The 26,896-nt window shown below is 41.2% G+C and overlaps 4 protein-coding genes across 22 annotated transcripts in view; all 4 read left to right on the top strand.

Annotated features, from left to right (window-relative positions):
• The window catches only part of LOC134646972 (ninjurin-2-like), a 37,112-nt gene extending 29,892 nt beyond the window's left edge, over positions 1–7,220 (top strand). The window contains exons 2-5 of one of the 7 annotated variants that reach the window (XM_063501047.1): positions 3,471–3,607; positions 3,750–3,829; positions 4,101–4,264; positions 6,701–7,220. In XM_063501047.1, coding sequence (XP_063357117.1) covers positions 3,471–3,607; positions 3,750–3,829; positions 4,101–4,255 — 372 coding nt within the window. In that variant the 3' untranslated portion in view covers positions 4,256–4,264; positions 6,701–7,220. Of the gene's footprint in view, positions 1–3,470; positions 3,608–3,749; positions 3,830–4,100; positions 4,281–4,573; positions 4,764–5,864; positions 6,515–6,700 lie in introns of those variants that run through there. The other 6 variants (XM_063501046.1, XM_063501048.1, XM_063501043.1 and 3 more) reach the window with 6 other exon arrangements.
• Positions 7,221–16,708: 9,488 nt separating this feature from the next.
• LOC134647174 (E3 ubiquitin/ISG15 ligase TRIM25-like) lies at positions 16,709–19,944 on the top strand. The gene is made up of 2 exons (XM_063501398.1): positions 16,709–16,805; positions 18,750–19,944. Exon 2 carries the CDS (start codon positions 18,752–18,754, stop codon positions 19,832–19,834), a length of 1,083 nt encoding a protein of 360 aa, XP_063357468.1. The 5' UTR covers positions 16,709–16,805; positions 18,750–18,751; the 3' UTR covers positions 19,835–19,944.
• LOC135932161 (E3 ubiquitin-protein ligase TRIM39-like) lies at positions 19,857–21,299 on the top strand (the record flags this gene model as incomplete). The annotated part of the gene is made up of 1 exon (XM_065469512.1): positions 19,857–21,299. A coding segment is annotated over one exon (771 nt), but the record flags the coding sequence as incomplete, so codon positions are not given.
• A 3,629-nt stretch (positions 21,300–24,928) lies between these two features.
• LOC134646592 (ELKS/Rab6-interacting/CAST family member 1-like) overlaps positions 24,929–26,896 on the top strand; it is a 159,453-nt gene continuing 157,485 nt past the window's right edge. For 11 of the 13 annotated variants that reach the window (XR_010096770.1, XR_010096769.1, XR_010096768.1 and 8 more), the window contains exon 1: positions 24,930–25,208. The gene's annotated coding sequence lies outside the window, so the exon portion shown is untranslated. Of the gene's footprint in view, positions 25,209–26,896 lie in introns of all 13 variants that reach the window. The other 2 variants (XM_063500414.1, XM_063500413.1) reach the window with 2 other exon arrangements.

Here is a 26,896-nt window from a genome sequence, read left to right as displayed (position 1 = left end):
TTAAAGGTGTGTTGAAAGAGAGAGTAAGCAATGTGAGCCCTGCTTACTTTTGCACGGCAGCACATTTGGCAAGGGCCTGTGTGGTGTGTGTGTGCTGGCTGGACTCTTGGCTTTTGCAGAGCTACAGACATTTCAGTTCAGAAGATTGCTTTGTTCAGATTCATTGTCGGGTTTAAGATAATAAACAAGTGGTTACGTTTATGGAATTATGTTTTAAAAAGGACAGACTATTAACAGCTTTCTCTTGGGTTGAAGTCCAATGCCGCAGGGCATTCACCCCCCCGAGCCTAAATTATGCCATTACTTATAAAAATAGGAACAGATTTTGCTTTTGTTATGATTTCCACATGATTTATTATGTATTTTGTGGCATGGCAACAAAACACACCACATTTATTTCAATAACAGATAATTGCCACTAGAGGGTGTCAAAACCACAGTGTTTATTATTGCATAGCATTACAGCACTGGGTTTGTGGCTTGACCGTGGCCATGTCATGCTTTCCATGATCTATGCAATAGTTTTTGCCTGTGATAGATTATAATAGTAATATCATGCTGAGAGGAAGAGATGAGCCTGATGAAGATGGTTTATATATATAACCAACAAAAGATCATCACATTGAAGACTAACTGCTTCCTAAAAGCATTCGTTCAACACATTGCTCAGAGGTTTTGGTCCATATTGACATGATGTTATCACACAGCTGCTACTACAGGTAGCATACATGATACAAGCCAGGATCAAGCAGCGCTTGTATGTTGTTTACATCAGCAGAAATACATCAGCAGAAACTGACACTCATCCAACCACTTAATATTTTTCAAATCTTCTGCTGTCCCAGTTTTGGTGGATTGTCCTTGCACACTGTAGCCTCGGCTTCCTGTTTTTAGTTCACATTAGTGGTACTCGGTGTGGTCTTCTGCTGCTGTAGCCTATCTGCTAGAGTTGGTCTCTGTCTCGAGACCACTTTTACGTGGTCTTGGTCTTGTCTTGGTCTCGGATCCCTCGGTCTTGTCTTGGTCTTGCTGTCTCAGTCTTGCTGTCTCAGAGCGACATAGTGGTCGGGAGATTTGGAGTCAACAGTATCCATGACACACAACGTAACGTTCGATAATGTGTCATGCGTAAAAGCATCAGCTCTAAGAGCCGTGCTTAGAGAGTGCTTTGTAGTGAATCAGAAGAGTCGACTCCCATTGAGCGAGAGCCGGCTCCTCACTTCATTTCCTTTCGCTGCTCAGCTCTCACACAGTGGCTCAGCTATGCTCCAATCCCTCCATATTGTGGCCAATTACGTGCGAGGATATAGGATAATATCATTATGTGAAAAGCAGAGAGGGTGAGAGACGCGACAGTCAAGTGGAGCGTGCGTCTGTCCTCTCAGTAAGTGAGTGACTCAGTAGACAGCGGTGAGGAGGGCTGTGCGAGTGCATCGCAAAAACACCTGACACCCATAATCAAAGCAGCATCTGGCAGCAGTTTAAAGACTTTTAAGTCTCTGTCTCAGTCTTGGTCTCGTCTCGACTTTGTCTTGGTCTTGACTCCGACTGTCTTGGTCTTGGTATTGTCTTGGTCTTGGTTTAGGCGGTCTTGACTACTGTCTGCTTCAAGGTTCAACATGGTGTGAGTGTTCAGAGATGCTCTGCCGCATACCTTGGTTGTAACAAGTGGTTATTTGAGTTATTGTTGCCTTTCTGTAAGTCACTACCATGTAACTTGCTGGTTGCATTAAAGACCATTTAAACCTAATGAAAGGCCTTGTGAGTCTGTCTATAAAGTCAGATACTTGCTATAACCCTTCTTAATGCACATGTATATGGAATATACATGGCTTAAAAGTTGAAATCAATATCAGTCGCAATTGGTTGGTGATTATAAAAACAGACACGGCGCAAACAGAGGAGCTGAAGTGTTAACAATTGCTGCACATGTACAATGTCAGCGCTGTTTATTTTGGAGCAGCAAAGCACATTACAGCACAGTGAGGTCATAAGGTACAATGTGCCCTTAGTGTGAATATGACTGACTTCATTTATGAGATCTATGTCTTCCCTAAGTGCATTTCTCTTTCTATGCAGGCTGAAGAAAAACAGATTTATGCTACACACGCATACACACAGCCATCCATTTGCGAACAGAGCACTTTAGTATATAGATAAGTCTTACGTAATCCAATATGTGCATCTGCAGTCTGTGTTCTATAGCAGGACAATTAGATCTAGAAAATTTTAGCCCTTTATATGTGCTGTGAGTCATACAGTAACGTAATGATGCCTCATGTTTTCATTTCTTCTTGTCTCTTCTCACTGCACACGCTCACTATTGCTACCTTTATAAAGATGGTAATGCACATTCTAACCTCTCCAAATAGTGTAATAGTGTAATTAAAACCTGAACCTTAAAACCAAATCCAAACCTCTGAATAGTCCTTTAAAGGAAAGTAAAGACCACTCAATCTGTCCTCACCTTAATGGTTTAAAATCTCAAATAGGTCCTCATAACAATGATTATTCAAGTAAACACAGACACACACACAGACACACACACACACACACACACACACACACACACACACACACACACACACACACACACACACCGTTTTTATTGCCAAATTGCCAAAACCACGAAACCAGGCCGATTCTTTCTTTTCTACTCAAACTCATCTCCTGCTGCTCTACCAAATCATTGTCCTGGGGAGATAAGAAGATTTGCAGTAACACAGAGGCACAGAAAACCGCACATCAACACACATGCACACAATTTCAATTTATGAAACATGAGCCACAAACTGCCTAATGCACTTCTTCTCTTGCAGTTCTCAAACAGTTAATTTGTCTGTTAATAGACTGCATAGAGGAGTATCAGATGAACTCAATATACCGACTTTCCCACTCATCATATCTCTGGTTTTCCTTTGGTTGCAAATATTGAATATGATAAATAATATAACAGATTATTCTGTACCCGTATTCTTGGTCTGTGCTGCCCTCTTGTGGCCAGTTCCTTGTTAAAGAAAATGATGTTCAGTATTTGTCTTAGCTCTTTATATTTGTTGATTAATTGTTTGGGGGTGATATGAGTGTTTGAAGGCTACTGAGTTATATTTTTAATAATTTCTGATAATTGATAATATCAAAAGCAGAATATCAGCATAACTTTAAAAAAAAAAGATCATTTTAAGGAATCCAATTCAGTGTTGTTTAAATAGCACCAATTCATGACAACAGTTATCTGAAAGCTTTTTGTATTACAAGGTAAGATCCCTGCTGCATTATAATGGATGGAATGAGCTTAAATGTAGTTTGTACAAAGCATGGCTAGGTATTTAGTAACCAAATGACTGAATATTTGGGACTGCATTTTGTCGTCAGTATCTTACGCTCTTATACTTCTACTTACTTGAAAAGAAGTGCGTGGATACAAATTGTAAGATAACCCACTTGAAATCTGTGTCTCTCTATTGCAGGGTGGTTCAGCCTCCAACCTGAACATGAACCTGTATGCTACTAAGAAAACAGCAGCTGAAGGCATGCTGGACATCGCCTTGTTCCTGGCTAACATTACACACATGAAGACAGTCATTGAACAGGGTGCAGGCTACAGGTACAATATATGTACATATAAAGAAGGCAAAACCGTAACTGTTTACCTGTGAGCTGTTTCTCCATGATCGCATTTATGTTTGCCAAAAATATTATCTATTCACTATCCTTTTGTTTGCATTGCATTTCCTTTTCGTTCCTAGGTATTACGCCGCTGTTCTGACGCTCATTTCCTTTTCCCTGGCTCTTCAGATAGTGGCTGGAATCCTGATCATCATAATCGGTAGGCATTATAGATTTAGGCTGGACATCTTCTGACTCAGAAATCCATCTTCCATGTTTTTAACCCATCATATTAACACACTAATTCACTGACACTTGTTTGTAGTCAAATACAGCTAGTGCAGGTTTAAAGGTAGTGGCTTTAGGTATAAAATCCATAAGCCATCTAATTCATTTTATATGCAAGAACTACAGAAACATGATGGTTCCCTGCACTTTATGCTCTCGTTTTGTTGCTATTTTTGGTATGTGTTTGTATATGTGCATTGCAGCCCGGCGAGACCTCAATGAAGAAGCCAACCAGAAGCGCCTGGACAGCCTGAACAACACCCTAACCATCACCATCTTCCTCGTCTTTGTCACCAACATCTTCATCACTGTCTTCGGGATGGAACGCACTGGCCTCTTTGCCAGGATGCATTTCTGACTGTGTAACGTAGGCAATGGTTCTAGTATGTACATCTGTTTAGAAAGTAAGAACAGATTCTGACCCACATAACTAGGTTGTGGTCACACAAGCACACAATCATAACACATACCAGTGTAACATATTGTCCAACTCACTAACTAATCAACTATATTACTATTGTGTTGTTTAATTCAGTATGGATGGATTGGGCCAGTGGACCAACTAGATGTGTGTGTCTGTCTCTGTTTTTTCTGTCTGCATGGTTGTGTTCTGGTTATCTGTGTGTGTGTGCAATGTATGTATGCATTTTCCATTTGTGTGTATGTGTGAGTGCAGCTCGATTGGAGCTGACCCGCCTCCCTTCTTGTCAGCGGTGCTTGAAATTCTTGAACAATCTAATTACCGGCATCATCTGCCTCACTTTCATTATCAACATTATTAAATCGGCCTTTGGGACACAGCGCAGCTGCTTGCTACGATGGCTATTTCAGCGCTTTATTCTATGAGACAGATTAAGCCGACAAATGTATGTACATTGATAAACGTAAACATTTGATTAATGTTGCTGATGAAGTGTTGAACTTTGCACACACCAAATTTGGCCACAAAGTAGTCCCCTTTAACATTCATTCATCCACAGCCACTGAACAAACAGATATGCTAATAGCTGTTTGTTCAGTGGCTGTGGATGAATGAATGTTTTTAAAAGTTATACACACTTTATAGCCAAAGATTGCTTCAACATTCAGTCTTAGAGCTAAGTGGGAGCAAGCTCTCAGTCATGCCAGTAAAGTTAAGTTGATTTTTAAATATACTCATTAGCTTGCTTGCTAGCAGTGAGCAGCTTCTCTTTGAAGGAGCAGGGCTAACCTTTCCCCCCTGCGCAGCCTTTACTGTTTACCATTATAAAACACACAGATTTATGGTATATATATTAAAATAAGCTGCTTGCACAGACTATATATAAAAGGTGGGCGTAAAAAACCTAAGTGACTTATTGGTTAGTCAAAAATAACTTGAGAAAGTGGAGCACTAAGATGCTAGCCAATGCGAGCAAGTTTGGCTAGCTAGCTGGTTCTGTAAACCCAGTGGGTTTTTTTTTTACATATTTCCTGTGCTCGATAATTTCCTTTTCTGAGACTATGTGACTGAGAGCTTATTCATTTGACCCTACATTGTCACACTTTCAAAATGGAGACAGATGACATCACATGGTCTGCTGTTATGTCACTGCAAAACCTCAGTAGAGCCCAAACGTTATTTTGTTACCAGGACGTACATTGGGCATTTTAACAAGGAAGTGTTACAGGACTGGTGTACTTTTTGAGCTAGCGTCACAGTGCCAGTTTCTCCAATGGGCACAACACAGAGGTTGCTCATCAATCCAAACTTTGGTTTAATCCTGTTCAGTTTTTATGTTTTTATAGTGAAATCTGAACCAGTCAAACTTACATAGACTACAAAGAAGATGGAGGGCAGCATGAGTGATGAGCCAACAATATTGCTGTTGTTTGGATTACTGAACGTTTGTACGTATGGGTTAACTGTGAGAGTGGTGGTTGTGTTTGAAATGTTTGAAATTGTGTGTTTGTGTGTCTGTCTGTGTGCATGTGTGTGCATGTTGCAGCCCGCAGGGACCTTAACGTGGTGTCCAATCAGAAACGACTCGACTACTTGAACAACGTTGCTACAGGCATCATCTTCGCCACCACAGTGATTAACTTCTTCATCAGCTTCTTCGGCTCCAAGAGGACCGGATTCTTCCGCTGGCTGTTGGCTCGACTCCACTTTTGAGACACACAAAACTATGAAAATATATCCAAGTCATGCACAGACCCACCAACATGCTTTGCAGCAGTATTTCATCTGTGCAGTAGCATGACACATTGGCCTAAGACAAAGTTGGAAAACAATCCCATGTGTTCAAACATTGCATCTTAATTCCTATTCAGATACTTGTCACATTTCTCACACTGTAATCGAACTAAAATATTTAAACTTTAACCGGCTGTCATTTAAACATGCATGGTTTTATTTGCTCCAATGACATGCTTGTGCAAATATTGTACTTTTTTATTGTAGATGTCTCTACTTTTTCTGTGCATTTTACATGTATTCTTCCCTTCTTTTATGTGCCTAATCGGTAAAAGTGTAAAGCTTGTTTTGATTTTAAATATACGTCTTAATTTAAAACATGTTTGACATCAGTAAAAATAGAAAAAAACATGAAATGGATAAATATCTTTGTGAATAAAAAGCTAAATAAAACGAGTGATTAAAAAGAAAGCTATACTTGGCTTATTGTATTTTTACTGAACATTGTTATTTTGGGCCTGCATCTATACTATTCTTTTGGCAGATTAAAAATATATATAAGGCATTTTGGTCAAAAGAAATGTGTCATCATCTGGTCTCATGCCTGTTTTTCTCCATTGTGTTTGTGTGCGTGTGTGTGCGACACAGGCCGTCGGGACCTGAACAATTCCACTCTACAAAAGCGTCTGGACTACCTGAACAACATAACCACCATTATAGTCTTCATCACCTCAGGCATCAATTTGTTCATCAGTACCTTTGCCATGAAGAGCACTGGATACTTCCCGTGGCTTATGATGCGCATTCACTGATATACACATGCACATGTGTAAACTATTGCACTTTTAGAGTTGCGCCACCATAAAAGCATGCCTTCAACAGCTTAAAATGTACGTTTGTTCATACCAAAGAGTTTTTCATGCAGGTTTTGGGCATTTCATGGGTAACTGACTGCGCACACATCCATTTTAACAGATTTGTATGCATTCCTTACATGTAACATGTATAGTCCCCAGTTTGTTGAGCTCTAACTCTAGCAGAACACACAAGACTCATTCTTCTTTGTCATGTTTCTAAACAGTGAAATCAAAATATGTGAAAACAATTTCCCTCTCAGTGACTTACACTAAGGATCACACTTTATTTGAATGCAATAAAAGCTCTAATTTACTGTTTGGGCTCTTTTTTTCCACACTGCCTTCATCTAATGGGGCCAGCTAGTGACCAGACAGGGGAAATGGACAAGGGAATATATTTCCAGATGTTATCAGATATGCAAAACAGGTTTATGGAGCTTTCTTAAGAAGAAAATAAAGTCTGATTTTATGTGTGCAATACTAGCACTGCAATAAAGGCAGATGTTTCTTTGTTTTAGTAACTTTTTCCAGGAAAAGGTGACCGGGAGCTATCTTCTTCTTGCCCTTATTCTTCTTGTTTCAGCTGTTCCCTTTAGGTGTCGCCACAGCAGATCATCTGCTTCCATATTACCCTATGCCTTGCACACTCCTCTCTCTATCAGCTTTTTGCATCCCTTTCACCACATCTATGAATTTTCTCTATGGTATTCCTTTTTCTCCTGCCTGGCAGCTCCATGTTAAAGATCCTTTGCCTAATATAGCCAAGATATCTCCTCTGCACATTTCCAAACCATCTGTTAGAGTGGATTGTTAAATGTTTGTCATTTTTATGCTTGCCATCCATTTCTACATTGTTTTAACTGTGGGATGAAAGCAATTCCACAGTCCCCCTCCTCAGATTCTTGAGTTTTTGGGTGAGGGGCTGTAGGTTTGATTACAGATACATCCTATCTGGAGGATCTACTTCTTTTGATCTAAGCTTCCTGAGTTTATGACCCTTTGATCAGCAACACACACACACACACACACACACACACACACACACACACACACACACACATTCCTACTTACATATAGAATTTCACACATATACATACAATGCGGGGGGCGTTGCTTTGCTGTGTTTTGTGTGAACTGTCTCTCAATAAAAGCCAGCGAGAGGAGGCCATCAGGGGGTCATTTTCGTGCTGGACACAGATGAGGCCTCCCTTGCGCAAGTAATCGATCGAACGCTGTTGCCTTGTTTTCTTTCATGATGAATAAGTCTCTAGAACTAGCGGGGTTTGTGGGAACAGACCCAACATTTATTTGGTCCTCCGAGCCGGAGCCCAACACATCGCCTCCACCGCGAGGGGAGGGAGAGGACGCCACCGCAGTCTGCTAGCAGCCATCGTCTGGGACGATTGACGAAAGCCCTGGTACTTTGCTTTGTTCCAGGCCGGACAGTTTGCGCCTGAACTCCCCACGGGATGGATGGCGATTGACGGGAACCAGAGACTCTTCCCATGAACGGAAACAAAACGAACAGTGAGTACCGAAGGCCTTAGAGAGCGGCTACGTGCCCGTGCGTTAAAGCAGGTACGTGAGTGCGCAAGCTGTGCGTGTAGACGCAAGCTACCTGGCTTCTCCGCCAGTGTTTTAGTTTTTGTTTTATCTTTTTGATTTATTTAAGGAGGTTTAAAGAGGTTTCTCCACCGAATAGAAGGAGGGTAAGGACGGTTTCTCCACCGAAAGGAGGATAGAGCTCTATAAAGATAAAAAAAAGGTTCTCCGCAGTTAAGGGCGTTGAGTGTATGGTTTCTCCACCAATGGTAAGGAGGAAAGAGCTCGCCGCGGTAAGGGGGATTATAGGCCTAAAAAGAGTGTGAATGAGCGTATATGTGTGTGAGTGCCAGTAAGTGAACGCAGCAACACAGAAGGAAAGCGGTGTTAATGGAATTCGGTGACCTGTTGTGTACACGTAGCCTGGGTTTTGGTGTAAGTCGCGTTGCCTGCTGCAAACTTAAAAGAAGTCTGCCTTGAAAGAGGATGAAATACAGTGCAAAGTTTTTATTGGGCAGCACGTGGTGTGTGGATCGTTGAAGAATGAAGTGCAATTGTGCTCTAAAGCAGAAGCGAGTGTGAGTGTGTCTGACGTCACGGTGTGTGTGAAGGTATCCAGCTGGGGCAGACGTGATTCTGCAGGTCACCTGCCCAGCGGACAAAGAAATAAAATAGTTGTGTGGTGAATGATAGCACGAAGAGTGTTTGGTGTTTCTCAGCCTGAAACAGCTGTAATGTACTTTCTGTTTTTAAGAGAGAGAGAGAGAGATGTGTGTTGTTTTAAGCAGTGATGAGAATAATGAAAATGTGATGAGAGAGGAACACAAAACATACAGAAAATACATCAACTATACTAACCCTACATGCATATACACAATAAATGATACTCATGAGGACCAGACAGCATCTTAAGCATGAGATTCTGTTTGTCATCTTGTCCAAGTCACTAGTAAGATGAAAGTGATACATAGACTAGTGGACTGAATATTATAGGAGGACAGATGGTTGCATCATAGAGGAAAACAGAATGCTGATGAGGGGTCTTAAATGAGTGAGCTGAGTGAGCTGATTGTGAGTTTCTGGTGTGTGAAGAAGTTTTACCATGGCACACATTTGGATACATGAGAAGAAACTTATTATGTGATGAGACAACAGGGTTATGCTGTATGTTGTGTGTGGCTGATTGGATGGATGTTTGAGATTAAACTGGCTGTTGATTTGTCTTTTGTTACTAAGTTGAGCCTGCCAAATGGGTTGTTACAATTTATCCCCCTGGCATGAAAAACACGTGTCATGACTTAACAAGGCCTTTCTTTCCTTTGCTTTCCTTTATTTTCTTTCCTTTCTTTTTATTTTGTTACTTTCATGGTGCACTGAAAGTTTCGTTTGATGATCTCTGTTTGAGCAGAGATGCACGATTAGAACAGAAGCGCTATACGACTCGTCGTCAAGAAAACTGTTGCAAAAGTGAGGTTCTCCAAAAATTAAAATGGGCTTGGGAGAAAGCCACTTATTTGGGACAATCAGAAAACAAGTCCCTGCCAAAAAGGATTCAGCGATGTAATCCGCTTCTAAAGTTTTTCTTCTTCTTTTTTGAAATGACGTCATTGCTGGCAGTAGAAACTTATTGCGTCAAGAAGGGTTCTACTATTAGCAAATAAAAAATTAGTGAAAAAACTGACTGACAAAAGCTGACAAGACTGACTGACTTAACACCATTGTGTGAAGTTAACCCCCACCTGACAAAGGTGTGGATGTATCTCTGTGTGTGTCTTCTGTTGCAGGAACAAAAGGAGACCACAAGAGGAAACTTGGGTCACATGACTATGTGAACTCTGCAAATTTAACCTTTTTTACTTTAAATTTTTCCTGTGTCTGTGAATTCACCATGAGTGTGTTATTAACTACTTTGTGTTGCTCACAGAGATTACTGTGAGAAAGAGTGTATACACCTGCGCAGCGCTAACATTTACTTCTTTTTACAGCAGAGTGTTAACTTTATGACCTTTTTACAGCATCTCTGGAATCTGGATGGCCGGCACCTGACCACCAGGATTGTTTATGTGTGTTGTTAATGTTTGTTTTTTCTAAGAGTGCATGTAGAGGATTCAGCAGAGATGGACAAGTAACATGAGAAAGCAACTAAGAGATGCAGTGTTTATGGAATAGTTTAATATGGGCTCATTAGCTGGCCACTATTGAGCTCATAGTAAGTGAAGTGACATTGCTTAAGGAAAGTCACCGATTAAATTGTGGAATAAATTGGGATGATTCATGATTTGGGACAAATTATGATAATAATAATAGTGATTTAATGACTGGACAAAACCTGCACATGATATTTGTCTTTTATGCTGAATACCTTATTACTCTCATGATCTATAGTTGGTTGAAAATGTGAAGTTTGATTTAAAGACTTTGTCTTCCAGGATACAGGCTCCAGGTGGAGCTGGGAGTTAAACAAGCTAAACATTTAATTGCCGACTAATGTTTTACACAGGGTTACAGGTTGGAGTGAAGCTGCTCCAAGGGACAAACCCTGGAGATTGTTTTAGGGAGACTGTGCAACATTCTTGTACATGTCTCGTTGGGGAGTTGACACATGGCAGAAGCCATGTGGCGAGAGGAGTGTCATTTTAATTTTGCAGATGTCGTGAGGTGCCATGACGAGAAGGAGTGACTGAGAGGATCGTCCATAAGATGGAAGCTGAGGCCTGGAGAGAGTCTTCAGGAGGATCGGAGATCGCCTTCAGCACAGAGAGCTGTGCTACTGGGCTTCCAGGAGATCGTCATGAGGAGACTCTGCACAGCAAAATCTTAAATAAGATAAAAGATTTTCGACATTGACGTTGAGGAAGACAACTAAGGTGTACGACGTGCTCTGCCTTAAATCTTCAGCAGCGTTGGAATCGTTTGAACCTGAGGGAGCGTGCCAGGCTCCAAAAAGTGACAGCGCAGAGGAGGTCCAGCGATGGACTTGTGGTTCTGTGAACAGCACAAATGCCAGGTGACTGCGAAATACCTAACACCACTTTTTCCACAAGTGAAGCCGTAACTTACTATCCTAAAAGATTAGCTCTAGTTGCTTGTGCTTTACTTCCATGCGTGAGATCAGTATGTGCAGCAGCTTAAGCTGTACAATGTTTCAGGATATAGTTTCACCTTTTTGACACTGTTAGTTCCACACGAGGTAGATGTCTACTACTGCAGACTAAAATTATATTTCTGTCACCTACAAGACGCTTGTCTTTAATGTTACTGTTACGTCAAACCTTTTGCCAACGAAAGAAGAGGGCACTTCTCATGAGTGTAGAGAGCACGTAGAGAAGGAGTGTAAGCCAGGGATGACTTAATAGATGTGCTACTTGTTGAGGGAAAGGTTTGGTTTGTTGATGGTTTGAGTTTTACAACGGCAGAGGGATAGGCTAAAACAGGTTTTACTGTAGAAGATAGTGAGAAAGTTATCTGTGCAGGACAACTAACAGGTTCTATGTCTGCTGAAGCAGCAGAGATAGTAGCTTTAACGGAAGCGTGTAAAGCTGCAGAGAACCAAGATGTGACAATATACACTGATAGCCAGTATGCATTTGCTACAGTACATTTCTTTGTAGTACAGTGGGTGAGACGAGGTGTGACAGCCTCTACAGGGAAACCTGTAGAACACGCCAAACTTTTGCAAAATCTGCTGAAGGCAGAGTTATTATCCAGTAGAATTGCCGTTTGTAAATGTGCAGCACACATGTGAGGGAAAGATCCAGTTGCATTAGGGAATGCTTTTGCAGATAGGATAGCAAGAGAGGCATCTTTAGGAGCACATGGTGTTAACATTTTAGCAATGCAACACCAACAGACGTTGCCTATTATGCGAGGTGCACTGGCAGCCATGCAGGGCCACTCACCTACTGCAGGAAAACAGTTGTGACTTATAGAAGGAGCGAGCTTGCAGGATGGTGTTTGTTATCTGTGTGATGAACCAATACTACCTTAGAATTTGTATAAGACTGTTGCTATTTTGCGCCATGGGCTTTGCCATGTCGCAACAGGAGGGAGATGATGACAGCAATAGTTTATACTTTAAGATTAAATACCTGAGCATATTAGCAGATTAGATGCTTAAAATGTTTTAAAATAAAGAAGTCTTGAGAACAAATGATCTGCCAGATGATTCTGTTTCTCCGCAGGAGCAGAGTCTGAAGTCTGGAGATTGGATGTTGATAAGGCCATGGAGAGGAAGTGCTGGTCCAGTCCATGGTGGAAAGGTTCCTATCGGATGCTGCTGACGACGACCACAGCAGTGAAGATCGCAGAAAGGAACACTTGGATACATCAAGCGCACTGCAAGAAGGTAACACACTTCCTGGCCGACTCTGGGTGATGGTGAAAAGGCCAGCGGTACAAAGGGGGGAGTATATCTCTAGGACCTCTCATCTCAATCCTGGTGAAGAAACCAACGGATCCTGAACCCAACTTAGAATGGCTGGGAATGTGCTGTTCGCCTTCTTGTGCCTGTGGACCCAGAGTGGGATGACAGGAGCGCACTGGGACAGAGCAAACCACACCCAGTACCCGCATGGGGTTTTCAACCAACTACTGGTGGCAGTTTGGGAACACAACCGCTCACATAAAGAACGAGACCAATGGTTATGCTTGTGATGCCACTGGCTACACATTCTTCTGGACTGTGGCCATATAGCATCACTGAGAGCGAGACAGTTTGTTTGGTTGCCTTAACAACACATCCAGGAGTAAACGTGGAACACTGCCAACTTTTCAACTTCTGAACCTGAATGGACGGTTGATTCACCAGTAGCTGGGAGGGTGAACTGCTCTGGTAAGACAGACCTGCTAGTCTGACTCAAAGTGTCTGACTCGCAGCAGGACATTGAAAAGCTAAATGAACTGGAAACAGGCCAATTGCCTATGTGTATGAAGGGCACTGGATTAGTCCAAGTTGGAGATTTATCATGGAATTTGTGCAACATCACGTATTCTTTGTGTCCTCTGCAAGAAGGATGTAAACAGAGAAGCTTTTGTCTACATTTACATGAACTGAGTTACATGAACACTTCGCTAAGCTGGTTAAGGCTTTGAGCCAAGAAGATCAAAACACCTTGATCCAATTTCCTTTACAAAGCTTTTTCTGTGGTGACAACAGGACAGGAGAAGAGTTGTAAATGCAGATAATTTACTAGTTGACTCTAACCCCCACAGGATGCCTACAGTGAGAAGATTTGGGGGGTTGATAGGAGTCATAAAGAAGGGTGTTGACCAGGCTACAGCTTTGAAGTTAGCTGAGAGCCACATGGACAAACGATAAAGTCAACTGATGTGTTTGAATGTCTATGTCTGTATACAGTTGTATTGTAGTGACATATGATTTTTTGAGAATGTTGATTATTCTTGTTTGACTGTTACATTCAGTTGTTTACTTGCAGGAATACATAATGAATCGCACGACAGGAGTAGATGCACCACAAGGCTGGATAGTTTGGTTAATGTCTGGTCCTTGGTGGCATCTTCTTTTGAAAATATTAATTCCTGTTTTTGGACTGTTGACATTTGATTTGCTTATGTATAGGATGAATTTTACCGTGTATAAGATCAATGCGAACTAAGATGATTCCTAATACATTTGTTAATTATGTACTTTTACAACAATATGAATTGACTGAAATGAATGACATGACAAAAGTCTGTGTATAAATGACGCCTGCGCTGAAATTGTCAAGCAAGAGGTGCTAGGCTAAGAATATACTACACAGGAATAATTTGGAGCATAAAAATCACAAAACAGGAGGGAATGTTAGAGTGGATTGTTAAATGTTTGTCATTTTTATGCTTGCCATCCATTTCTACATTGTTTTAACTGTGGGATGAAAGCAATTCCACAGTCCCCCTCCTCAGATTCTTGAGTTTTTGGGTGAGGGGCTGTAGGTTTGATTACAGATACATCCTATCTGGAGGATCTACTTCTTTTGATCTAAGCTTCCTGAGTTTATGACCCTTTGATCAGCAACACACACACACACACACACACACACACACACACACATTCCTACTTACATATAGAAGTTCACACATATACATACAATGCGGGGGGCGTTGCTTTGCTGTGTTTTGTGTGAACTGTCTCTCAATAAAAGCCAGCGAGAGGAGGCCATCAGGGGGTCATTTTCGTGCTGGACACAGATGAGGCCTCCCTTGCGCAAGTAATCGATCGAACGCTGTTGCCTTGTTTTCTTTCATGATGAATAAGTCTCTAGAACTAGCGGGGTTTGTGGGAACAGACCCAACACCATCTCTAACTTTTGTCCAGACCGCTCAACTTGAGCTGTCCCTCTGATATACTCATGTCTAATTTTATCAACCCTGGTCACTCCCAAAGTGGCCAAATATCTTCTGCTCTGCTACCTCCAGCTCCACCTCCTGTCTTTTTGTCAGTGCCATTGTCTCCAAACAATAGTTACCTTTCACTCTTGCTGCTATCCTTCTGTCACAAATCACCCCAACAGTCATCACCATCCACTCCACCCTAGTTGCTCTCACTTCTTCACCTCTTTTGTGCATTGTCCATTGCTTTGGTAGGTTGACCACAGGGTTTTAAACTCATCTATCATTCCCCAGAAATTAAATTATTTGCAAGACTCTCCAGAAGTTGGCTGCAGCTCAGCCGAGCTGGTAATGGACAGAAGATGAGATGAGAAAGTGAGACAGGAGGTGGTGGAAATGGGAGTACAGTACACAAAAAGAAGAACAACAGTAAGATGGTTCGCTCCCAGAGGAGGCTGTTTAATTTACTGACTGTCAAAAGAAAATTGAAAGGGAGAACATGGACTGATTTTGAAATGGCCCAGATTCAGGTGAAGTCAGAGGTGCTATTGGATCATTGTTGTCTCCTTGTAAGGACTGTCCACACTAATGGAGTCAACTTGCATGTAAGTCTGATTAACGATGTAAAAAGGTGTCATCTCAGGAAAAAGCACAATGGTGCCAGCAACTCAAATGATAGAAAATGTCGTAGGAGTAATAAGGCAAAATGCCTCAAAGTCACCCCTGATTGTGAAAAATGACAACTTCTATCTAAAACTGCTTTCTAAAGTATCTGATATCTGAATTGCAAAACTTTGGGGGCACCTTTGCACTGTGCGAAGGCATCCAATGATGTCGTGGAGAACAGAAATATGGAAAATGTGACAGAAGCAAGGCTCAAGTTGCTGGAACCACTGAGGGCAGTGCTCCTCATCGAGGTAAGAGAGCAGCCAGTAGAACTGTCAAAGATACTCTTTACTTTTTTAGGATAAATAAAAAAACTGAAATTAGTTTTTGGCACCATAAGTCTGTAGCCTATAGATTAATAACCAATCTCAAAATACTTGATGATCAGTCAGGCTGACAGTTTGCACAGTGTGTGCAGTGTCTGATCATTTCAGTTTGTGATTTTCTACAGGAATTTTTTGCTGTATCACTGTTTTAGTCAGTTCAAGTGTGAATCTGCAGTGACACCATCTTATAAACAATTATGTTGGTCAGTTCAACAAGAATGCCTCTTTCATTTGACTGTACCCGTGCTAGGCATCCGGCATAAAATCTTTGCCAAATAAAGCAGATGAAGGTGGTCAACTTGGCTCTGGCAACTTTGGCAGGTGCTACCGTTATTGAAATCTTCCCCTTCTGAATATCACTTTTGATGCTATTAGTTACAATGTAAGTGTAGTCATGGTTTAAAATGTTTGGGGTTTTTTTTTTAAACCAAAATCATCCTGTGATTTATCTGTCAGCATGACTTCACCCATCCTGTCTATACTCCATACGGACACAACTACTACAAGATTTGTATCACAGAGTCCTGACACAGCAGTGATGTGACAAGTCTTCCCTCTGCAATTATCCCACTAGGTAGGAAAGCCTGGCTTGAGAACGTAACATCAGAAATAAAATAATTAGAAAAGACTAAATCCAGGGATGCGTAGCACTGGTTTATCCCTGGAGTTCGGTTTATTTTTTATGCTTGAGTTACTCGTATGTCAGTGTTAGCTTAACAAAGAAAAACAAAACACACACACACACACACACACACACACACACAAAAACAAACCCTTCAACACAAGGACTGGACTGAAAAACATTTTAAAACTATTGCTCAAGACCACTTTTAAAAAATTCCTAAGAAAATTAGGGGTTGTTATGCAAAAATAAATAAATAAACAATTTTCTTTAAAAAACAAAAAAAACAAAACCCTATTTCCTTCGGAGACTGCGCATTAACTGATGGATGATGAAATGGGAAATGAAACTACACGCCTAATGTGAAAAGGCTGCATTTTGTTTTAAACCTTAACGCTATATTTTGGCAGGTAAGCGTTGACATTTTTTTATCTTGTGTAAAAAAAATTTTTAAAAACACTCCGCAAAGATAGTTGAAACGCCGACGTGATACGGTCAAAACTGGGCGAGGTACGACGGCAGAAACGTGAACCCATTTCCGCGTAGAGCTGAGCTCTTAGAGGCTCTCTGATAAAGTTAGAAATATAGATTTCTTTTATGCTCTTCTTCTTTTTTTTGCAACTAATATAGTTAGATCGTGGTTGTGAACAAACATCCACACAACGTCGTCTTTTCGACGTACACAGCCTCGTATTAGCGCTGTGCCAAACGCAAACGCTAATCCGCAAAGTCAGTCAACTTCTACAAATCTCATGGTTTTGTGGTTGTGCTTTATGAATGTGTGTGTGTGCAGTAAGTCACAAGCAGAACACTTTGCTAAAGCTAGTACGATAGGCAAAGAGCAGCAAACTTATTTTTAAAAAACTGTTTGTCTTTTAATAACATGTAACTTTGACTTTCCGGATCTCCACTATGGGATAAGTTAGTTCCGTATTTTACCAACATAGACTAGAATAGGTTGCTACTTGCTTTGATTTTGTTCTTAAAGTTTCAGTGGAGAAATAATGAATGTGCATATAAGCATATCTTACAACTTCCAACATCTTTGTTTACTGGTTGTGACCCTATTTCTATTTATGTCTTACACATCAAGCTCTTTTTTCTTCCATGAATAACCTGTTTCAAGCAGAGATAATCCTCAAATGAAATATCAAAACAAAACAAACCACATTTACAATCTGATAATACCAAAAGTATCATTTATGCATGCACTGGCCACTTCATTAATTACACATTACTGGGCTGGGTTAGCAGCAATGCTCAGGTAGGCTGTGGCGTTTAAATGATGCTCAGTTGGCATTAAGGTGCCCGAAGTGTGACAAGAAAATATCCCCCACACCATTATCCAGCCATCATCAGCCTGAGCTTGATGCAAGGCAGCATGGATCCATGCCTTCATGTTGTATACACCAAACTCTGACCCAAACGTCGGAACATCGCAGCAAAAATTAAGACTCATCAGACCAAGACACATCTTCCAGTCTTCTGTTGTTCAATTTTGATGAACATATGTGAATGGCAGCCCAGTGTCCCATTCTTTGTAGATGGGAGTAACGCCTAGTGTGGTCTTCTGCTGCTGTAGCCCATCTGCTACAGGGTTCAAGATGCTCTTCCAAGTGCCTTGGCTGTGTAGCCATTGTATAGCATCAACAAGGAATTATCACCCAGAAAACTGGCATCCTCAGGATATTTCCTCTTTTTCAGACCATTCTTTTTAAACCCTAGAGATGGTTGTGCAGGAAAATCTCAGCAGATCAGCTGTTTGTAAAATACTCAGACCAACCCTTCTGGTACCAACAACCATACCACATTCAAAGTCACTTAAATCACCTTTAATTTTCATTCTGATGCTCAGTTTGAACTTCAGCAACTCATCTTGACCATGTTGATATGCTTAAATGCACTGAGCTTCCTCCACGTGATTGTCTGATCAGATATTTGTATTAACAAGCAGTTGAGCGGGTGAAGTGGCTGGTGAGTTTATGTAGCACATTGTAGTAATTCAGTAAATGTCTTAATTACATTTTTGGTTTTTGTTTTATATAAGATCGTGCTGTAATATTTAAAGTTACTATTAAAGTGTAGTAGATCTGACCTGTTGATTTTTTGTTCTTACAAATAAGGAATTTAAGAAAAAAAAACCCAAATAATTATATGATATCCAGTATGTTGTTTTCAGTTTTGTTTTCACTAAAGTAAAATATTAGATCAAACAGATTAATCTCAGCATTGCTAGGCGTATATATGTTTTACTGGGTAAAACCTTGAAAGACACTTTTTTTTTTAATACAATTCAATTTTTTGTCTATTTGAAATTCTAAGTCATCTTCATTCTTTGTCTGTTTGTTTTTTAGTCATGGCCTCAGCCAGCAGCTTGCTGTGTGAGGAACAGTTCCTCTGTTCAATCTGCCTTAACACATTTACTGATCCTGTCACTACTCCATGTGGACACAACTACTGCAAAACTTGTATAACAGAGTACTGGGACAGCAGTGATGTAACGCAATGTCCCCTCTGCAAGAAGAGGTTCCGCCGCAGACCTCAGCTTCAGGTCAACACAGAGTTCAGAGATATGATGGAGTGTTTCAACAGCATGAGAGTAAAGGATGGAGAGGTTCTTGCTAAACCAGGGGAGGTGCCCTGTGATGTCTGTATCGGACCAAAGCGAAAGGCCCACAAGACGTGCCTGGTGTGTTTGACTTCATATTGCCAGGCTGACCTGGAGCCTCATCAGAGAGTTGCAAGCCTAAAGAAGCACAAGCTGATCGACCCCGTATCAAACCTGAAGGACAGGGTGTGTCAGAAGCATGACAAGATGTTGGAGCTCTTCTGCTGCACAGATCAGGTGTGTATTTGTTTCATGTGCCTGAAAGACGACCACGTTACACACATAACCATCCCCTCCGAACGTGCTTTCAGAGAGGGGAAAGCCCGGCTTGAGAGCTTAACATCAGAAATGAAAGAAATAGAAAAGACCAAATCCAGTCATGTGAAGGAAGCCAAACGCTTGGCTCAGCAAAACAAGCACGAATCAGAACGAGAGCTAGCAGATATTGCTGAGGTTTTAGGAGCTCTGGTGGCCTCTCTGCTAAAAAACCAGGACGAGCTAATTAAGCTAATCCAAGAGAAGCACAAAGCAGTAGAAACACAAGCTGAAACCCACATAGCTCTGCTGGAAGAAGAAGTAGACGTGTTAAGAAGGGGGATAGCTGAACTGGAAGAGTATTTACAGACAGAAGACCATCTCCATTTCCTGCACAGCTGCTCGTCCCTCCACTACGTTGCATTCAATAAGGACGTATTTAAACCTCTGTCCCACGGCGTGCCTCCTTTTACAGACAGCCTTTCTAAAATGAGTGAACAGATATATTTGGGGATGGTGAAGAAGTACAGTGCTCAGATAGAAAAGATACTCAGTAAAGAAGTGGGCATGAAATAAGCCGAAAATAACGAAATAACGAAATAAGCCGTCTGATGGCTGTGATGCTGCTGAACAGGCTGCTACAGCAGAACCACTAATGAGAGACGATTTTATTGAAGGAGAAGGGATATCAAGAGAATATGATTTTGAAGAGGAGTGGAGACCACCTCGGGACAAGCTAATGATGATCCAGCAGTGCAATTCGATGACTCTAACTTTTGATCCCCACGTAGCCCATCCAATACTCAAGGTGTACGAGGGTGGCAAAAAACTAACACGTGGTATACATTTACGGCCTTACTCTCCTCTTTTTGAGCGACCATTTTTAAATCAACCCTATGTCCTTGCGACTGAAGGATTCTCCTCAGGCAGATTCTACTATGAGGTTTGTGTCAGCAAGAGTAAAGTCTGGACTTTGGGAGTGGTCAAAGAGTCTGTGAACAAGCACATGGGTTTTCCTCCCACCCCCAAAGATGGAGCCTGGACATTAAGCGCACGGTACACTGGATGGGATGTGCAATATTTTGCCTGTGATTCCGAGATTCTTCTTTCACATGTGAGACAGAGACCCAAAACAGTTGGTGTGTTTGTCGATTACGAGAAAGGAGAGGTCTCGTTCTATGACGTGGATACCAGAACCCTGATGTACTCCTTCACAGGATGTACCTTCACTGAGAAACCATCAACATTAAAAGCTCTTCTGTATTATCTGCTTGGCTTTCCTTTAAGTAACAGGTGCAAGCTGTATCCTATTTTTGGAATCTTTCCAATAGGTAATAATTTTGCCAACCAAATATCCATCACAACTTAACTGTGGACCTCACAACTTAAAGTGCCACGTGTCATTAAGTTGTTATCATTGAGGAAGAGGCTACGTGCTTTTGAATACATAGTGCTAAACATGTTCTGCAGCCAAGACCTCATAACAATTTAGAAGCAGCAGACGTAGTGGTATGACATAGTACAGGAGAACAGATTCATGTACAAAGTAGTTATAAGCATAAATGGTTGCATTACCTGTATTTAGCCAGTAGGTAGCACCATTGTTTAGCCATTGTGCTGATGTGCTGCCTTAGAAATAAAGGGCCTGGAGGGTGGCATCATGGGAAATTAACTGCATTTATAGTCAAAAATGCTTATATACATATTTTATGCACATGTCAGTTTTGGACTCATTGTCTACAATTTTGCTTTTGACATCACTGACTGTCAACATTTTTACTGTCTTGTGTAATTTAGTCAATAATTTTGCTTTTCTTTCCACTTATCATCAGTGCATCCAAAAGCAGAACTGAAGGTTCTGAGTTTTCTGTACAGAGTTTACATGTTCTTCCAGTGAGTGTGTGGGTTTCCTGATGGACTGACGACCTCTCTGAAGTATAACCTCTCCCTTTACAGCTGGGAGCATTTATGAAAATGACTAGATGGATTTACAAAATGCCAAAAACCATCATCTGACGACAAGCTGTTTTTTTTTTTGGGGGGGGGGGTATGTTGTATTATACTGCTATTAAAAATGTATTTCTTAGAAATTTCTTCTGGACCTTTTTTTTCTGTAACTTCAGATTATATTCACCTATGCCTTGTTTATGAATGCCCAACACATGGAGAATGTTAAAAAAAAAAAAAAAAACAACTTTAAAAATACTCGCAGTTGAAGTTTGCAAACACAGTTTACAAAACCATGTTGGTCCACCTCTCTCAGGGGGAACCTTAGCCAGCAGGCTATTTATACCTTAGTTGTCTGACTGACTGGCGCCGAGGGAACTGGGACACTGTAAATGTGTGTCTGTGTGCATGTGTACTTAGCATCTAGTTGGAAATATTTCTTTAGGATCAGGTGTTAACAGTGCATTAGAGAGACAGATAATGCAATACACTGACTGGTCACCTTTTTCCTGCAGAACTGACTTAATTCTTGGTGGCATACATTCAATAAGGCGCTGGAAACTTTAATCGGAGGTTTTGGTCCATATTCTGACCCTAACATCTGAGTGTCAGAGCAGAAATCAAGATGCTGAGCTGACAGTAGTGGCAAACAGTGTGGCCTTCTGCTGCCTTAACCCATCTGCTTCAAGCATTCAGAGATGCTCTTCCGCACACCTTTTTTGTAATATTAGCCTGAAGCAATCTGGCCATTGTCATTTGACCTCCAGCATTAACAAGGCATTTTAACCTAAACAACTTCTGCTCTCTTGATATGTTCTCCTTTTTGAACCAATCTCTGTAAACCCTAAAGATGGTTGTGTTTAAAAATTTCTAGTAGATCAACAGTTTGTGAAATACTTCCACAACCACGCCACAGTCACTTAAATCACCTGTCTTCCTGATTCGTATGCTTACTTTGAACTTTGTCTAAAAGCCTCAATGATTTGCTGCCAATGTGATTGACTGATTAGATATTTGAATTAACAAGCAGTTGAACTGGTGCATCTAACGAAGTGGCCAGTGAATGTAGATCTAGAAGATGAGGATAACCTTATGGGAAATCTGCAAACATACTGTATGCGTGCTGTATTCCAGTCATTTACTCATCAAGCAGCTAGCTCCAGGAGTGCCATAAATCTGAAGTATAACTTATGAGCATCACACTAAAAAGCTGACAGGCCCATTCACTAAAAGCACAGAAATAAATTTGTAAAATTGATCTTACTACAAATCAAATGTGCTGACTGTCATATGGTATGGAATAAAGAATAACTCAAGACTGACGTAGCTACATGTTTTTGTTGAGAATTTTGTTAAAACATAAAAGTACTATAGAGTTTTATGATGAATCTGGCTATTACTGATCTAAAGGAACTAAGGTTTTCATCCAAATGGCCTTCTCACATTCCAGTTAAAAATAGTACTCATCCTCAAATCCATCATCTGATAAAATCAATAAAGATCCATTACTGTGGAGGAAGAAAATTACATGGCCGAAGGTTTACATTATAAATCCTATGTGACTGATAGGATAAAGGTTAACTTTAGTGGTATTGCTTTCTGGCCATAAGGTCACAGATAAATCCTTGTGCCGTCCTTTTAATGGTCGAGCATTTTTTCTCATCTTAATATAGATTATTTATGTTTTGGGGTTTTTTTGACCTGCAGAAAAGAACATCAATACAGGGCAGCTTTTAATAACATTAGTTACATTTGTGTTTTACAAGTCAAGGGGCTATTTGTTCTGTAAACAAAAGAACAAGTGATCAGCTTGAGTCAGTGTATTAGGTAGTTAACTAATCATACCACATTTATTTTTAAGTCACATTAAACACCTGTACAGACAAATAACGTGTAAAATTTTACTTTACTGTTTTTTAAGAGTAGGTAAGTTCACGCTCTATATGGACTGAAGATAAATTAAAGGACAAGCCTGAACCCTTGACCACTACAACAACAGGATCTGGTGGCTCTGTTGGCATGGTTTGCGGCCATCGAGAGAAGAGTGAGTGTAAATTAACACTGCTGATTTGTTGAGGATGATAATGATATGACTCGCGCGCTATGGCCTTCACAGTCACCAGATCTCACTCCAGTTGAACACTTATATGAGATTCTGGACTAACGTGTTAGACCGCACTTTCCACCAGCATCATGAAAACATGAATCGGGGGAATATTTTTGGGAGAAACAAATTTCCAAAAGGTTTGGACAGGGACATGTTTACCACTATGTAGCATCCCCCCTTTATTTTACAGCAATCTGTAAACATCTGGGAAAATCTGAGAGATCAGCTGCTGGACTGTTGGAAGAGCATCGTTGCCCCATTGTTGTCTGATATATGATTCTAAATGCTCAGCAGTCCTTCTTTGTCATATTTTTTTTAATGTTTTGTTTCATGATGTGTCAAATGTGTCCTACAGGCAGGCCAGTTCAGCACCCAAACTCTTCTAGCAGGAACTATTCTACCATCTATCACAAAATAGATGCAGCATGTGGTTTAGGTTTCATCACTGATGGTGTCTTTCCAAAAGTGCAAGCTGACAGTTCACCCTCCTACCTACTGTCACCCTTTTAAATGAGCTTTAGCCCGGGGAGATCCACACCACCGCTGGCTGAAATGTGTCCCAGTCCATGAGTCCATGATAGTAGGTCGTTTACAGGTTGCTGTAGACACTCACTGTTGCACTTCTCTCCTTACCTCCTCTGTATTTGTTGATTAAAATTTGAATCAAAAAAATTTAAGTTTGGATTCATCATCCCGTAATTTTCAGTCCATTTCTTGTGTAATTTGGCATACCTCATCCTTTTCTCCCTGTTTTCCCTTTTTTAATATTTCTTAAGGAGAAATCTGCTGTAGAATTTTTATTAGGCCTGACACTTCTTTTGTCTGCCACACAGTTTGCTTGATTTTTTTAAGGACACGCTGCACACCATGTCCAGATATCTCAAATTTTTGGGTAATAGCTTTTTGGGACTAGCCTTGTTGGCACAAAAATAAATAAATAAATTTTATGCAAGCTAAACAAGTGGTAGACATACCACTGGTTCGTCCCTTGAGTTAGGTGGCTTTTTTTTTATGTTTTTATGCTTACCACTGGCCTTATTAGGTCTAAAAAAGAAAGGAAAAGAAAACAAAATTCCTGTGACAATGATTAGGTAAAGGGATTGGACTAAAAATGAGTGAAAATGGAGCCAATGTCCAAAGAAAAACTTTGACCTTCAGAAGCCTGGAGTACTATTGCTCAAGGCCACTCTTTAAGAAATAATAAAAAAAAATAAGTCTGGCTCTTTGGAAACAGAATATATAGAAATGAGGGGTGGCTCAAGACTTTTGCACAGCAGTGTATGGCTGACAGAACTAAAGGAAGCCACAATAGGTTCATAGGATCAAACCCAATTTCTATTTGCCTGCAAATTCGGGAAATATAGTATTCTCGGGTATATTTAAATGAAAAAGCAGCGATTTTTTAAAAAAAATATGTGACACATCACCACGTGATAAATGGATAATAATCATGAGGTGTTTTGTCATTGCGACTTTTAATGAGGATGGTTTGACGTGCACGCGAAGGAGAGGGAGAGGGGTGGAAAGCGGGATGGAGGGGTGGAAAGGGGAGGGGGCGGGGGGACGTGTCGGAGGCGCGCGCTCCACCGTCGTGACGTCACGGGAGCGCCCGAGCAGAGCGGTGGGGAAGCCACCAGTGGTAGAGCTGGCAAAGACGGAAAAGAGGGAAAGATAGAGGAGATAGACAAGAGACGGAGAGGAAACGGGAACACAGCCCGAGACAGAGCGTTTCACCTCGTTTCACCGTCCGCCACCACACGCCACTTTAACCCCTGACAGCAGCAGAATAACTGAAGAGTGTATGTGACTGGCCTTTTTTTCCCTTCTTCTCTTTTCTTTTTTTTTCCACACAGACGTTATTTCACAACCGAGGGCAGGGACGTTAACACAGCCGCAGTGAGTACTGGAAGTTCCTTGCCACTCTTGAGTGTGTGCGTATGTACACACATGCATGCTTTATAACACAGGCCTTTGTGTATCTCTGTGTTTATTTGTGTGTGTGAATATGTGTTGTAGTCATATTGGCCACTTATTGGGTCAACCCCACATGTGTGGTGTCTCTCTGCGTGTGTGTGTTTGTTTGGATTTGAGAAATAACAGGAACACTGGCACTAACATAATTAAATAATTAATATTTGATGGTCTCCTTTAAGCGAAGCAGCAGCAGAGGCAGCAGCAGTTTTGGGTCAGCTGTGATGGGGCTCTCCGTGCGTGCTTGACTGTCATTGTGGTACAACGACAGTGTGAGCCCCCCCCCCCCTCTTTTTTATTGTTCAGTAAAGCAGTTGTAGCTGTGCAGCCTGTAGACTTACAACACTACGTCTTGTATTGTACCTCCAAATGCGATTATCAGTCTGCTCGGCGTGTTGCAGGCGGCAGATGAAGCTGACAGCCCTTCTCAAATCCACGCTATGTGGCTATAATATTTCTGTAACATCACAGCGCCCATTTACCCACATTACTGTCTCGGGTTTATCTCATGTGGTATCGCTGATACGCCCTGGGGCACTTCAAGTGTAGGAAGTCGATCGCTTGAGTTAGTGTTTCGTCTCTTCCCCATAATAATCCCGTGGAGACTTTTTTTTTAGTTGTGTTGCAATATTTCCAACAGGATGCCTCAGCTCTTTGTCAGCTGACAGATTGCACGCACTGATTTTGCAAAACCAGTGATAACAGCGTCTTTGCAAACTTGAGCAAAAACATAGATTTGATATGATCGTGTTGATGAAGGCAGGACGGTGGGTGGTGGTGTGGGGTGGGGGACGCTCACAGCTCCATTTCTTTGCACCGCCCCTCCTCCGGGAACATCCAGTCAGGGAACTGAGCTGCTTCCTTCCATTGAGTTTATTGTAAACACTGGACATTTTTAAAAGCCCAGGCTTCACACACCTTAGTCTGACGAGGCCTTGATGTCATTCTAGCACTCCCTTCTTAGAGTTAGGTTTAATAGCAATACTAATATGTTTTCTTTTAGCTTAGCATGGCCTGGCTGCAAACTTTTGACACCGACTGAACAATTTCCACACCCCTTAACAGTGTCTCAGTCTCCCTACATCAAAGGTAAAAAAAAAAGGGTTTGTCTTGAGGGCCTGAGGCTTTGCAGCAACACCAGCATGTGACACAGAAAGCAGCTCTTCTTATCACAGACTTTGCTTTTACCTTAAGACCGTATAATCTTTGGTGGTTTGTTTGTTTTTTTAATCACTCTGGCAGGGCGAGACTGTTCCTAGATGGGAAGATGGGTCACCCTCTCCTCTCGCTTTTACTCTTGTTTAGCCTGGCAAGCTGATGATCACATTCTTCTTTAAAGGAGAGCCTGGGGGAGTTGCACGCTCACTTTCTCTTCCATTACACACTCCCAAATTAGTTTTGTTCTTCCCTGGTTTGCGTTAATTGTCTCAACGGTACATTTTCCATATTTGTTATGTAGGCAGAAGCCAAGATTAGATAAGCGCGGTGTGTTGCTGCGTCCGTATGACATCAGTGTATATTTTTTGTGCACGATGTGGATGTGTGTGCTTGTGTACGAGTTATAGTGCATGTATGTACATTTTGTTTGCCCAGCCCGCATCTTAGATTAATTT

The sequence above is a fragment of the Pelmatolapia mariae genome, linkage group LG17 (genome assembly GCF_036321145.2).
Source record: "Pelmatolapia mariae isolate MD_Pm_ZW linkage group LG17, Pm_UMD_F_2, whole genome shotgun sequence".
NCBI lineage: Eukaryota > Metazoa > Chordata > Actinopteri > Cichliformes > Cichlidae > Pelmatolapia > Pelmatolapia mariae.
Note: the sequence above shows the minus strand (reverse complement) of the source record. Positions and strands in the feature narration are given on the sequence as shown.

Excerpts from the sequence above, each read along its gene's own strand:
- LOC134647174 (XM_063501398.1), top strand. The coding sequence starts at position 18,752 with ATGGCCTCAGCCAGCAGCTTGCTGTGTGAGGAACAGTTCCTCTGTTCA.